The 14,253-nt window shown below is 34.4% G+C and overlaps 1 protein-coding gene and 1 pseudogene across 4 annotated transcripts; one reads left to right on the plus strand and one right to left on the minus strand.

Moving 5' to 3' along the window:
- The first annotated feature begins 1,430 nt into the window (after nucleotides 1-1,430).
- On the plus strand, nucleotides 1,431-3,708 carry LOC133294610 (uncharacterized; annotated as a pseudogene).
- A 2,977-nt stretch (nucleotides 3,709-6,685) lies between these two features.
- LOC133294608 (uncharacterized) lies at nucleotides 6,686-14,253 on the minus strand. Of its 4 annotated transcripts, none has more exons than XM_061493312.1 (13): nucleotides 13,836-14,253; nucleotides 13,458-13,593; nucleotides 12,874-13,010; nucleotides 12,114-12,315; nucleotides 11,636-11,874; nucleotides 11,407-11,518; nucleotides 11,123-11,264; nucleotides 10,791-10,933; nucleotides 10,409-10,578; nucleotides 9,585-9,881; nucleotides 9,427-9,482; nucleotides 8,552-8,776; nucleotides 6,686-8,081 (listed from the first exon to the last, which is right to left on the minus strand). In XM_061493312.1, the coding sequence occupies exons 1-13, from the start codon at nucleotides 14,025-14,027 to the stop codon at nucleotides 6,896-6,898; spliced, it is 3,237 nt and encodes a 1,078-aa protein (XP_061349296.1). In that variant the 5' UTR covers nucleotides 14,028-14,253; the 3' UTR covers nucleotides 6,686-6,895. The 4 variants fall into 4 exon arrangements, with proteins under 4 accessions (XP_061349296.1, XP_061349294.1, XP_061349295.1 ...); XM_061493310.1 differs by having other exon boundaries at nucleotides 6,686-8,073; nucleotides 8,562-8,797; nucleotides 13,836-14,252; XM_061493311.1 differs by having other exon boundaries at nucleotides 6,686-8,073; nucleotides 8,562-8,776; nucleotides 13,836-14,250.

Consider the following 14,253-nt stretch of genomic DNA (forward strand, 5'->3'; position numbering starts at 1 on the left):
TTGAGAAGGTTCCCTCATTGATAGAAGATCCACCTCTGGGTATTGTGTATTCATTGGAGGTAATTTGGTTTCCTGAAAAAGCAAGAAACAGAGAGTAGTTTCCAGATCAAGCGCTGAAGAAGAATATTGCTCTATGGCCATAGCCATAGTAGTCAAAATCGCGATTTTAATCCTAAAATCGTCGATTTTACGATTTTCTACACCAAAAATGATCCAGACCGATTACAAGATCGTATTCAAGCAAAATCGTGTGGGATCGTCGGGGAAACTCGTAAGATCGTGAAATTATTTGGGATAGTCGATCCTATAAATTTTTTTACCCGAATAAAAAAACCCATTTACCCGTTTTTGACCCGATTTCGAAAATGGGTTTTAACCCAAATAAAAAAACCCAACAACCCATTACTTCTGCAAACCCACATATCCCAACTAACCTTGCAATTTTACAAAGCCTTACTCATCGCTCAAATCAGAAAACAAATGAACGAGACATCATGAGTGAGACGACTGAGAAAGACAGCATCGAGTGAGACAGACAGCGTCGCGCGGCTGACCAGAGAAGAAAAAGGTCACTTCTGACTGCTGGTTCTTCGTCTCCTTCAGCGTTTTGTGTTCTTTCTTCTTTTTCATCATTTAGGTTTTGCTCATTTTCTCTCGTCTTCGCTCATCAAGTGCTTCTTTTCAGGTTCCGTTTTATTTTATTTTTGTTATTTGAGTGGTTTCGCTGATATAATCATCAAGTGAGGTTTTTTTATTTGTTTTTTTTCTTGTTAAACTTAAAATAATTTTTCTTTTTCTGCTAAACTTAAAATAATTTTTTTTATCTATTATGCATTTTTTTCTTTCGACTCTATTATTTTTATTCACTTTTTTTATGATCTTTTATGTTCTTTTTTTATTTCATATTAGTATTACTGCATCCATCAAATGGCTAGTGAGGTTTTTTTTATTTGTTTTTTTATCTGTTAAGCTTAAAATAATTTTTCTTTTGCTGTTAAACTTAAAATAAATTTTTTATCTATTATTTATTTTTTTCTTTCAACTCTATTATTTTTATTCACTTTTTTTTATGATCTTTTATGTTCTTTTTTTATTTCATATTAGTATTATTGCACCTATCAAGTGGCTAGTAAGTTTTTATTTATTTATTTTTTTCTGTTAAACTTAAAATAATTTTTCTTTTGATGTTAAACTTCAAATAAATTTTTATCTATTATTTATATTTTATTTTCTTTCAACTCTCTTATTTTTATTCATTTTTTTTATGATCTTTTATTTTTTTTTTATTTTGTGTTAGTATTACTGCATCCATCAAGTGGCTGTTTGTTTTTTATTTTCATCGGCTCTTTTATTTTTCTAATAAAATAATTTGTTTTCCTCTGTATTTTCTATTCTGTCAAATTAGATTGGGGTAGTTTGTCAATTGGAAAATGGCTTCCAGTGCTAGTGCCAATAATGATGTTGTTGTTGTAGCTACTTCTAGTAGAGGAATTAAAATGAAAAATGCTGTTGGAAGTAGGTATGATGTGGGATGGAAGCATGGTGTTGAAGTTGATGGAAGTGGGAGAAATTTTCAATATAACTATTGCAAAAAGACAATATCTGGAGGTGTTTACCGATTCTAGCACCATTTGGCAGGAACATAAAAAGATGGGGGGGGTTTGTAGCTCTATTCTTGAAGAAGTGAGAAAAATAATGTTTGGAATTGTATCTTCTTTACAAGAGAGACTAATGAAGAAATCACTCACATTCACAGAAGTTGATGATGATAATGAATTTGGTGGAAAAAGAAAACATAATGAAGAAGATAGTGGGGGAGATGAAAATATTTTTTTAAAAAAAGGAGTGAGCACTCAAGCTACAATAAATAGCATCTTCAAGAAGAATTTGAGAGAGGAAGCATATGAAGACATTGGCTCTTTTTGTACAATAATGTTATTCCATTCAATGTGGCAAGGACAGAGGAATTCTATAAAATGTTTGAATCAGTTTCAAAACATGGTCCAGGATTCAAGCTTCCATCCTACCATGAGATCATAGTTAAATATTTGAAGAAAAAATATGATTCAACAATGCAGAATATTGAAGAACATAAAGCTTATTGGAAGAAATTTGGATGCTCAATAATGATAGATGGGTGCACCGACAAAAGAAGGAGGATTATCATAAATTTCTTAGTGAACAGCCCTAAGGGAAATGTGTTCCTTAAGTCTATTGATATATCTGAAATATCTAAAACTGCTGATAAAATTTTTAAGATGATTGATGATGTTGTTGTAGAGGTTGGTGAAGAGAATGTTATTCAAGTGGTGACGGACAATGGAGCAAATTACAAAGTTGTACGAGAGATGTTAATGGAGAAAAGAAAGAGATTGCATTGGACACCTTGTGCAGCTCATTGCATTGATTTAATGTTGGAGGATTTGGAGAAGAGGATACCGGTTCGCCATCAAACTATTCCAGGGGAAAAAAATCACAACATATATTTATTCAAGAACTTCTTTGATTACTTTATTGCACCGCTTCACTGAAGGAAAATATTTGATGAGACCAGCCATGACTCGTTTTGCCACATCTTACCTAACTTTGGGGTACCTCCATGATAATAAAGGAGCATCGATTCAGATGTTCACCTCCAAAGAATGGAAGTCTAGCTGGTTTGCAAAGACAAGGATGGGAAGCTTATAGAAGATGTGGTTTTGGACAAGGAGTTTTGGAAAAATATTATTACTTGCTTGAAGGGAGCTTATCCTTTGGTCAGGGTGCTCCATATGGTTGATTTAGATGAGAAGCTAGCCATGGGCTTCATTTATGAGGAGATTGATCGGGCTAAAGAGAGAATTGTTCCTGCCTTCAACGGCGTCGCAAGAGGGTAAATTGTAAAGTTTGATTTAAATTTTAAATTTATAGTTTTTTATTTCTAAACTAATTCAATTTTTTTTTATTCTTTAGTTATTTGCCTATGTGGGAAGTCATTGATGACAGATAGAACATGCAACTTCATTGTCCTTTGCATGCTGCAAGCTATTACCTTAACTTGCAATTACATTATAATTCTTCTTTTAGAGCTGATTATGAAGTGAAACGTGGATTATATTAATGCTTAGAAAGGATGGTGGGGGATATAGAAGAAATATCTAAGATTGATGCGCAACTTGAAGATTTCAAGTATCAAAGGAAGTTTTTTTGGTAATCCAATAGCCAAGATTGCTATTAAGAAAAAAAAAACTCCAGCAGAATGGTGGGAGTCGTATAGGGATGAACATCTAGAGCTCCAAAAATTTGTTGTTTGTGTTTTGAGCTTGAAATTCAGTTCCTCCAGTTGTGAGTGTAACTGGAGTGCCTTTGAGATGGTAAACTTTCTTGAATATGAAATATGAATTGAATTTCTTTTCGAGAATGAACTTTGTATTAATTGTTTTTATATTTGCTTAGGTCCATACAAAGAAAAGAAATCGTTTGAAACAAAAGACTATGAATGATGTTGTTTATTTGATGGCTAATTCAAGATTGGCTAAGAAGAAGGTGGCTAGAAAAATGAATGAGTATAGTGTTGATGATATTTCTTCTGATGATGATTGGATAGCGAAAAATGATGAAAGTCCATCTAACATTGAAGACTTAGATGTAGACAACTTGGTGCCAACTCAAAATGAAACCATGGTTGAGCTTTCAAATGATTTGGAGTTACCAAATTTTGATGTATAAGCCTCTGAAGATTGAGAGGAAGATGCTATGCCCATGCTAGATGATGATTGTGATTTGAATGCTTTGATAGATTAAGTTTGAACTATTTTGTTTTGGTTTTGGTGATTTGGTATTTTGTATTTGCAACTTAAGTTGGATGTTTTCAACTTTGGAGATACCATGCTAGATGATGTTTTTATTTGGTATTTTGTATTTGTGACTCAAGTTGAATGTTTTCAACTTTGGAGATGCCATGCTAAGATGATGTTTTTATTTTGAATGCTTTGAAGTTTTCTTTAATATTTGAAGATTTAATTGTCTTTTAGGACTTAAGTTGTGAGATAAATGTTATTTTATATGCATAAATTTTTTTATTGTTGCTAAAATTTCCTTTAGTAATATCTTTACGATCCGCGCCGATCCCACGATTTACGATCTTGTTACCCCCTTCCAATCTTAAGTAAAATCGCGATCTTGACTACCTTGGCCATGGCCAGCTGTGAACTCATCTGGTTAAAACAACTACTGAAGGAACTCAAGTTTGGAGACATTGGCCCAACATCTCTCATTTGCGATAATCAAGTTGCTTTGCATATTGCTTCAAATCCAATGTTTCAAGAAAGTACCAAGCACATTGAGATAGACTGTCATTTTACTAGGGAAAAGTCCTCTTAGAAGATATAGTCACGAATTTTGTTAATTCAAATGATCAATTAGCTAATGTATTCACTAAGTCTTTGAGAGGATCTAAGATAGATTACATATGTAACAAGCTTGGTGCTAGGTGCATATGATCTATATTCTCCAGCTTGAGGGGAAATGTTGTAAATAATAGTTTAGAAGTCCCACATCATGTAAGTCTTTTTGTAATTCCTCTTCTTTCAGTTATATAATAGAATTTCCGTTGTGTAGTTGAAATACATGGATTGCTTACAAACCTATTGTGTCCTGATATTCAACAGGTATAAACAAATTAGGGCAAGAGGCTAAAAATAATGATATATATTGTTTATGGGAGAATAATGTTATAGGAAGATTTATTCATCTCTTACTTACAGTTCGAAAATCGCACAACACTTTTATTTTTATTTTGTTTTTTTATAAAAACAATGGCCCCAAATGTGTTTGTGTCTATGGCATAAGATGAAACATTTCCTGCATTAGGAGATATAAAAACCCTCACATGTAGTGCTGGATTTAATTATAAATTGATGATGTTAATCATAATATTGAAGAATAATTATAAGGAAGATAGAAGAAAAAGAAATAAAGTCACCTCTGATGAAAAATGAGTTAAAATGACAGTTAAGGGGTAAAAATGCAGGTAAATAAAGTTACCCTAAAGTGAAAAGTAAAATTAAAAATATTACCATAAAAATATTCTGGACTAGTGTGCAAAGTTGGAATGAGAGTTTAGTGAGCAGGATAGATGAGCTTATACCCATTGGGTTTATTTAAATCACTTAAGTACCTAAAGCTCCCTATTCTTCTTCATCTTCAGCGCTTCAACTCGACAGAGAGCAAAGGAAGAAAAAAAAAAGGAAAGTTTGAGAAATCTTCAATCCTTGATAACTTGAGCTATGATTGATGAAATCAATCCATTCCAAAGCCTAAAGTGTGTCAAATTTCATCCTCTACAAAACCCATAGCTTAGTTTTAGTTGGGAGTCATTATATTGAAATATTTCTACATCTCTAGGTCGCAGGTACTGTTCACAAGAGGAGAAAAATGATGTTTTTCTTGGCTTGAAGGCTTGGATTGTCTTTCTCTTAGTGATTTGAAGCTTTTAAGGTAAATGCCCTAACTCTCCTCTTGTGTTTTTGGAGAAAATGCATGATATAAGGTTGTATAAATTGGGATTAAATGGTATGAGTAGTTGGAGAGTGATTTGTAGGTGAGTTCCTTTGTTAAACATGCTTGGGATTGGTTCCCGTAAAAGGAAAAATTATGAAATCGCCATTTAGGACACTTTGATAAATTGGACTAAAAATCAAGTGTAGGTTTCTTGTATGTGTAGTCTTAAAAATTAAACGTGGTAGACTGGTATATAGGAATACTGATTGTCTTCACATCTTGGAACTAGGTTGTGACTTTGTGAGAGATCGTGACTCTGTGGACACGAGAATTATTGTAGGACGCTGCTTGCCAGGTAAGCTTTCGGTCCTTGGAGTTAATCCCCCATTTGTTCCACCAGACTCCGAGGGAGGATGGTAGTTTGATATGATATGTGAAAATGATGTTATATGTTGCATGTATATGTATGCATGTTTGTGTGCCACACAAGACGGTGTTTCCTAATGCATAGTATGAGACGGTGTTTCCTCATACGTTATGTTGCAAGACGGTGTTTCATTGCATAATGCATACTTGTCATATTTCTCTGGCCAGTAGGATTACATTATTGCACACTGCATTGTCATACATATTCTGATGCATGCATGAATTTTTATACTGTGTTTATACCAGAAGTGAGCTTAGGGGTGGAGGAGCCCTCCAAGGGTCCCTAGATTACTGAGGTAATTATATTATCTCACCCCGCGTCGTGGGGATTACCATTTCAGATACAGGAGCTGATGGTGCTGAGGCATCGCGTAACTAGAGGGCCGATGAGGGATACTACTTGACATGATTGTCAGGGTCATGTGGATATTTAGATTTGTACCTTACATACTTTATTTGGAGTTGTATATGCCATGTATATTTTTTAGAGCATAGGAGATGTCTATGCCATGTCGATAGTCTGTATATGCTGTTAGTTATGCATGCTCAGGTCTATGTTACTTATTTATTTGCATCTCTTTTGTTTATTTGATGTAATTATATAAGTAACATCATGGACATTATTTTGAGACAGTATGATTATGACATAGCCTATGATGCCATGGATGGCTGGGTAATATGGTTTATATCTGGATTATATTAAACTGTCAATCAGGTTAAGATTATCATGATGAGAATTATCTCCAGTGGTCCAAAATACAGAGGAAATGCTGTCCATTTTATTTTGGCCATGGAAGTGAAAAGGTTTGCAATACATAAAGAAAAGGAGAAAATTTATTTAGTTAGCTCCACATTAATTAAGTGGAGCATGTTACGCTTACTATCATATAAATGTTAATTAACCGGCTGCAGACGAGGCGTTACAGGAGATATATAATTCCCATTGTTTTATTTACATAAAACTCTAACTACGTTTTTTGTATGACTTTCACTTGGATGCAAAAATGGCTTCCAAATCTTCGTACAATGTATTTGGTTTTGACTTGGAATCAGAAGAAGAGCTCCCACTCCTTTTGGTTCCCCAAAACCCACTCCATCTAGTAGTGCCACTAGTGGAAGGATCAGTTGGAGCTGAACTTCTCTCCCTACCAAAGCTAGCCTTTGCAAGTTCCCTCAACTGTTTCACCCATAGTTGCTCAGGTGTACCTGAGTTTCTGCTGCCTGAGCGCCGGTACTGATCACATCCCAAAGATGTATCTCGAGTTTCTTCATTTCCATGTCCATTTTGTGGTAACCTCTTTTCCAAGTTTTTGATGCATTTTTTAGGGATGAAATAAAGAAGAAAACCAATGGAAGCAATTTTCAAACCTGTTAAGAGTGACTTCTCCTCAGGGTCTAGCAGCCTCGTTTGTACATATAAAGCATGCCATTCATTAGTAACCTGAGAACAATACCCCACTAGGAACAGCACAAGCATAAAAATCCCAAATTTAGTCTCAGTTCTCACAGAAAGATCCTCCTTCTTCAAGAGCACTAAACAAGTAGCAAATAAAGCAACTTCACAGGTGAGTGAGATAATCTCAACTAACTGAACCTTTTTCTTTATAAAGGGTTTCTTTAGCACAACGAAAAATAGCTGAAAAGAGGATATTGACAGCATAATAATTACTGGACTCTGAGAAGATTGACTCTGAATGAAGATACCAGCCAAAATTCCCAACGAAACCCGCCTTATGGATTCAAGAAGCACATAGTATATTCTAAGAATCCCAAACAGCTTTTGGATAAAAGGTGCTTCTGCATCTTCTGTTTCATCATCAGAGGCAATGATGCTTCCACTTTGACTTGGAAGATTGCCACCAGATATTTGTGAAAGCATGTACTTAGGAGGACCTCTTAAATCTTCAAATAGAGGGCCAAAGATAGTTAGATAAACAGATTTAGGTTGTTCTATCCATGTCCACTGGCCTCTTTTACCTGGTCCCAAAGTTACTCTCACAAGCTCTTGATACCAGTGAAATGTCTCACCTTCTTGATGAACTTCCTTGTACTGAAGCAATCTCCCATATGTAATTCCAACCGAGAGGAACAAGAACAATGCTAGAAGCATAATGAACACAAAAACCAGCAGAAGAATGCCAACTGCCATTGCTGAAGGAGCTCCCCCTATGGTCATACATCAAATGGTTAGTAACAGCTAATATTGATTACATGTTTAATAACCGGACCTGACATCCTTTATTTTTGTTATTGGTCTCAAATATTATTGTTCACAAATGGTTAGGTGACCGTTAGATAATAATATAAATTATTAAAAAGGTCATCACCCAATAGCTTAAGTTTTTGGGTTAAAATGGTTCTTTATATGTGTAAAGAACCAATTCACTCAAAAACTTAAGCTTTTGGGTCAAATTGATTCTTTACATGGTATCAGAGCCTCGGTGTCCCGGTTTCAATCTTCGTCACCCCTCATTTTCTTTATGAAATTTCTTAGCAAGGTAGGCTGGACCTGATGTATCATCTTTCAAGCCCAATAGGCTCTCTTGTGAGGAGGCATGTTAGAGAATAATATAAACTATTAAAGAGGCCATCACTCAATAGCTTAAATTTTTGGGTTGAATTGGTTCGGTGACAATTAATAACATTAAGATTACCTCTAATAAGGACAGCAGAGGCCTTGCAAATACTAGGTAGTGCAAGAAATAAAAGAAATATCTCAAATCTTGGGAATGTGAGTGCTCCATATATTCTATGCTTCTCAGAATTTCTCTTCCCAAATTTCAGGATAATGAGGAGAAAAGCATGCAGAACCATCAATCCGCCACAGATCACAACTAACCAAAACATGCTTCTATAAAAATCTGTCCATCTATAAGAAAAAACAATCAATCTGATAGTAGGTTATATAAGTTAGCAAATATCGCTGCAGCATTTGAACTTTGAATACTTAGATTAATAAATTAATTATAATCTGAAAGCAGAGGCTGTGTCCTGATTTATCTGAAGGAGTGCCTTTCTATTATTGTTCGCAGATTAAAAAAAATGCATCAAGTTCAAGATACTACAAATCATTATGTTCCCTACTTATTTAATAAAATTTGGATTACTGTATCAGTAAAATGATAGTTAAAGCACCACATTTTATCTTCAAATTTGCATTTCCTGTACTTAAATTTTGTAATATCTGATTTAATCTAATTAAACATACTAACGGATAATCTTTGCAGCAATGCTTATTTGCACAACTTCCTTTCTTAGACCTGTCTTTGAAAGCTAGGAAAGCATGTTCTGACAAGCAAAGCATGCTCTACTAAGTTGCAAATTTTTCAGATACCATTACAGTAAGTTATCAATATTGATTGACAGATCTTAGTAGCATACGCACATAAGCATAAAAGAGGAGCTAAAGTATTGGTGTTCTGGTATCTACATCCTAATTTTGACCTCTTCATATGGAAATTAAAGCTATAATTTCATAAATATAAATAATATTATGATGTATTGACAAGTATAACTTACCCACTAGAATGTTGTGAATCCAAAATATATTCAGCTTCTGGTGTCATATATTGGCTCTGCATGTATGCGTCGTTAAGTAAGGATATTGACCGTTTTTCATTAATATTGGTAAGAAATTAACTTGCTCAGCAGTATTGATAAAATTAATTTGTTCTAACCTCAAAATATTGCTGGTACTCTGAAGAAGTAAGAGGGGATCCATACACTGAAGCGGTGAAACTCAAACTCTTGTCAAACAGTGTGTTTGTGATTGTTGCTGAAGCTTTGGTGAAGGAATTAGAGCTCCCAAAAGGACTAGTGCCTACCATGAACATGTTCATATTTCCATCTTCCCATGGCACAGAAAAATAGGGTATGGTCCATTGCAAATGTCTAGCAAATTCAAAAAACTCAACAGGCAGCTTAACTGCTAACCATCTAGATAGTGCAAAGACCTGAATATGGCACATAATTCTCTGCATGATTAACAAAATTGACCTCATCAATGTGGTATTCTCACCATAATTACTACCAAAACATAAGGTATTTTGCAATCTGCATAAATATTTACAAAGTTGAAAGAAAACTAAAAGTTCAAGATATTGAAAGAAAAGAATTTCATATGTTAACCAAAATTCTAAACAAATTAGAGAGATCAAGTACATTCTTTCCACAGGAAGAAGAAACACTGATCTCTAGCCTTGAATGTAAAAAACACTCTACTATGATCTATGATTTCTGTTTTGTTGTGAGAGGGAAGGAAGTGAACACAGACAACCGGGCACTGAAACCTTCAGTTTGTTTAGTCATAAAAAATAAACAGTTAAATCATTAATATAAATCAAATACTTATTAGCCAAAATATTCAATTCATATATACTACTGCTTTTCTCCATTTTAAACAACAATTCACTACATAAACATGTGTAAATTGCACTTAGATTCATGGATTGGGGTAGTAACTGGTTAGACAGATATTATTCAAGTAAGTTAGGTGTCTCACAAAAAGATTCCTTGCTGGATCAACGATCAAGAAAGAGGAGGATCTCATAAATGTACCAACAGATTGAAGGCTTGCAGTTGCGATAGTAAGCAGTCCCGCAGCAATCGATGTCAGCACAAAAGAAGCAGTTGTAAATGCAGAAACCACAGAAGAAATCACAGGTACAGAGTCTGCACGATTCATGAAATCATAAATATGTTTTAACAATTATGGATGGCAATTTTTTTAAAAACTTGCATCCCAATAAATGAAAAGGGAAAACAATATAATAATATACAATAGATTAGGCATGATCATCAGACAGACAAAATGTAATATCAGTACTAATAACAACACAATCACCAAAAAGTAAATTAAACGAATAAAAATTAGAAAACCTTACAGTGCCTCACTTGTAGAACATTGGAAGCCAGATTTTTGTTTCCAGCAACATCACTAGTTACATTCTCAGGAACACTAACAAATACTAGATCATCATTTGCTTGTAGCTCAACAACGTATGTGCTCCTCTTTATTTCATGGAAGCTAGACATAAGTTGCAAGAGAAAGAATCAATTATCAACTGGCTTTTAGCTTTTTCATAATATAATGTCAGGGAATTATCCATGGTTCTCTATTTTTAGATGATGCATATAGAGAGATACAGAGATTTACACATGCAGGCATGTAAAAGTACACATTATCACAGAAAATGCACATCTAAAAAATACTTGCCTTTTTAATAAACCCCCTGAAATTGATATGCAAGAGCTATTGAAGCCAAAAACAGGCTTCACAAATTTGATTAATATCTGGATATTGTGTTCTCTTGTCCTCATGCTATATGTACTCAACATCACAGCAGGTCTCCTAGAATCTAATTTCCATACATGGCTACGTCAGCAGAGAGCAATGGAATCTCAAAATTCTCAGCCCAACAATGTATGAAAGCAAAAGAAATATGTGTGTGTATCTTAGCATAAGAACTAAATAGTGTTCTCTTGTTGGATAACATGTACCATAAAGGAAAGTAACTGGTGCAATTGGAGAAACTTGAGTCCCTTGTCTGCTTATTATAGACTCCGAATTGAAGTCAACTGAGATTATAGCAGTAGAGGAGATATTAGCAATCTGAAACATAAGAATTGGCCAACAAACAAAAAGTAAAAGTGTAAGGAGAAGAGATACACTTGGATTAAGCATAAGATATACACAATTAGAAAAGGTCATATATATGAATCAACTAACCATGAATCCAAATCTCCGATTTCCATGACTTTCTGCACTAGTTGGAAGAAGTGAACCCTGACTAATTTTGAGAGAATTCATAATTTCTGAGGATGAATTCAGAACTGGAGCTGAGAAGTACAAATACACCTTTAGCTTGTTATAGTCATTAGTTGCCTGTACTGTTCTAGTTTCACTCCCAAGTTGAAGTAGCTTTTCAGTTACAGGAGTCCTGAGGTTTACATAAACCTTTCTTCTGTCTGTAGATCATACCCAACATAGATGGAAATCAAGTGTTTGAACATGAAAAACCGATAGAAATTTGTTCTTTCATAATACACTAACATTGTTAAATTCTATTGGATTAAAAATCAAGCACGTGTATAAAAGATCAGGCCACAAACACCACAAGCATATCCATAAAGTAATCATACAAATAATATGTCAGGAATAGCCGAAGATATCTACCAATAAGACATAATAAAAGATAAGCACTCACCAAAATGTATGTAAACACTTGAATTTGGCATTCTTGTAAAGTTGTTACCAGCAATGTCAGTGCAGAAATTCTTATCCATTACAAGGATTGCCCTGCCATATTGAACTGTAGAGGACAAACTAACGAGAAGAGAATACATGAGGTTTGGCTGCAAAATGCTTAAGGAAGATGGTATAACCTGGCCAGCTCCATAGACAAGAAGCTGCAAAGAAGTATAATAGCAATATGTTAAAAACTGATTGAGTATTATGTTAACATAATACTACTTCTTCAAGAACCCACTCCACCTTATTTTATGCATTTTTATAGTTTCTGGCTAAATAATATGGTTTTTGTATTTTCCATTATCACAACAGAGAAAACTTAGAAGAAATTCTTATTCATTAAACATGTGTTCAAAACCCTTTTTTTTTGTCGGTTGAACCCCTATATAAATCTGATTCTTTTGAAAAATATGTCAGTTTGTGGAAACAAGACATAGTAGTGTTAAACAAGAAACACAATGTCATGATTAGAAGTTTTCATTTTTTAATTTTATTTTGTTGGGTTACAATAGGAGTCCTACAACCTAGGAGGGGATAAGTGAATAGGGGAATCTCGATGAGGGAGAGGGAAAAATCACATGGCAGGATTATTGGGAGGGGGGGCTAAACACATCCCTAGTAGGCATAATCTAAGTTAATGATGCAATTGATACATAAAAAAAAAAAAAAATCAGAATTTGAGAAATCTAAGAAATTGTAGATGTCCACCTACTTACATTACAGGCATTCACAGACTTGCATCCAAAACCTCCTCCACCTATACAGGGTTCACTGAAAGTTATATTTACTGAAACATTTAAAGAACTTGTGAAAGATGTTGGGGCAGTAACATATGCTGTTGGGCGAATTGTATCTGAAAAAAAAAGAAAAATATTTTTATTAGACTGGTATCAAATGAAAAACAAATTTATATGTGAAACTCAATTCCCTCAGACAGAAAAGTTAAAGCAATATATCTTGCTCCCCTCATTGCCATGACTTTGTGAACTTGTTTTTCAAGAGATGAAGATGCAGGCAAAAACTAGTTATGCATTGAGGTGAATTTACTATTCAACTCGAAATGGGAACACTGATTCTGCCCATCATATTTGTGACATAAGCTGATAAAACTTTGAAACATTATTGTTCTTGTATTTTATGCTACATTATTTAGAAGAAAAAAAAACATAGTCTTAACTTTTTCATTCCAAAGGCACAAGACATGATTCATCAACGACACGTAAGCAATTAAAAGAGACCAAATCCCATAAGTGATAACGAATTAATAACAAGCATAAGGAATAAAGTATGGTTTCTTAACCAACAGTCCAGTTGTAGTTAGCACATCCAAGTCCTTGGTGCCCATTGGTGCAGACTTCAAAAGTATGATTTCCATCACGCAAGCTTGAGTAAGTAACTTTTCTATTTGTACAAACTGATGCGATCCCATCATCCACCTGCATATATGGTATGTTACTTAAGCTCTCTACTAATCAAGGGAATTAGTGAAGAACAACAAATAAATATATATATAAGAAAAAACATACAAACTTGGGTAGCAAATTTCTAAATTAAGGGGCCATTAGAAATGTTGAGATATATAAAACCATTAATATAGTTTTACCCAACAGCTTAAGCTTTTGGGTTGAATTGGTTCTTTACATGGTATCAGAGCACACACAACAATAGACACACAAACCTTGCAACTGAGACTGCAGTTTGAGCAATTAAGAACTTCAAAAGCAAATGTTGCTGAGTTCAAGTGAGAGAATGCATGAGGGGCCTTTAAGAATTTCACAGAAACATCTGAACCACCACATTTGGTGAATGAACACAGTAGTAACAAAACCAAACAGAGTATACACAAACGTAAAACTCTAAGCAGACCCATCTTAGAACTCTAGAGTGGATGCCACTTATGTGTGAAAGAGTGACATTTTTTTTCTTCCTGTTATTGCAGACAAAGCGTTTGAAGAGAGTGAAGAAGGCTTTGCATGCAGCACTTCTCTCTGGTGAATAGAGATAAAGAGGGAGAGAGAGAGAGAGAGATTTTGAGAAGTGATTGTGTTAAGAGAGTGCCTTAAAACAATCGGTTTCATTGTGTTCGTACTCTTCAA

This window comes from Gastrolobium bilobum, unplaced genomic scaffold, assembly GCF_033153095.1.
Source record: "Gastrolobium bilobum isolate Gb01-03AN ecotype WA unplaced genomic scaffold, APGP_CSIRO_Gbil_v1 utg27014, whole genome shotgun sequence".
Taxonomy (NCBI): Eukaryota; Viridiplantae; Streptophyta; class Magnoliopsida; order Fabales; family Fabaceae; genus Gastrolobium; species Gastrolobium bilobum.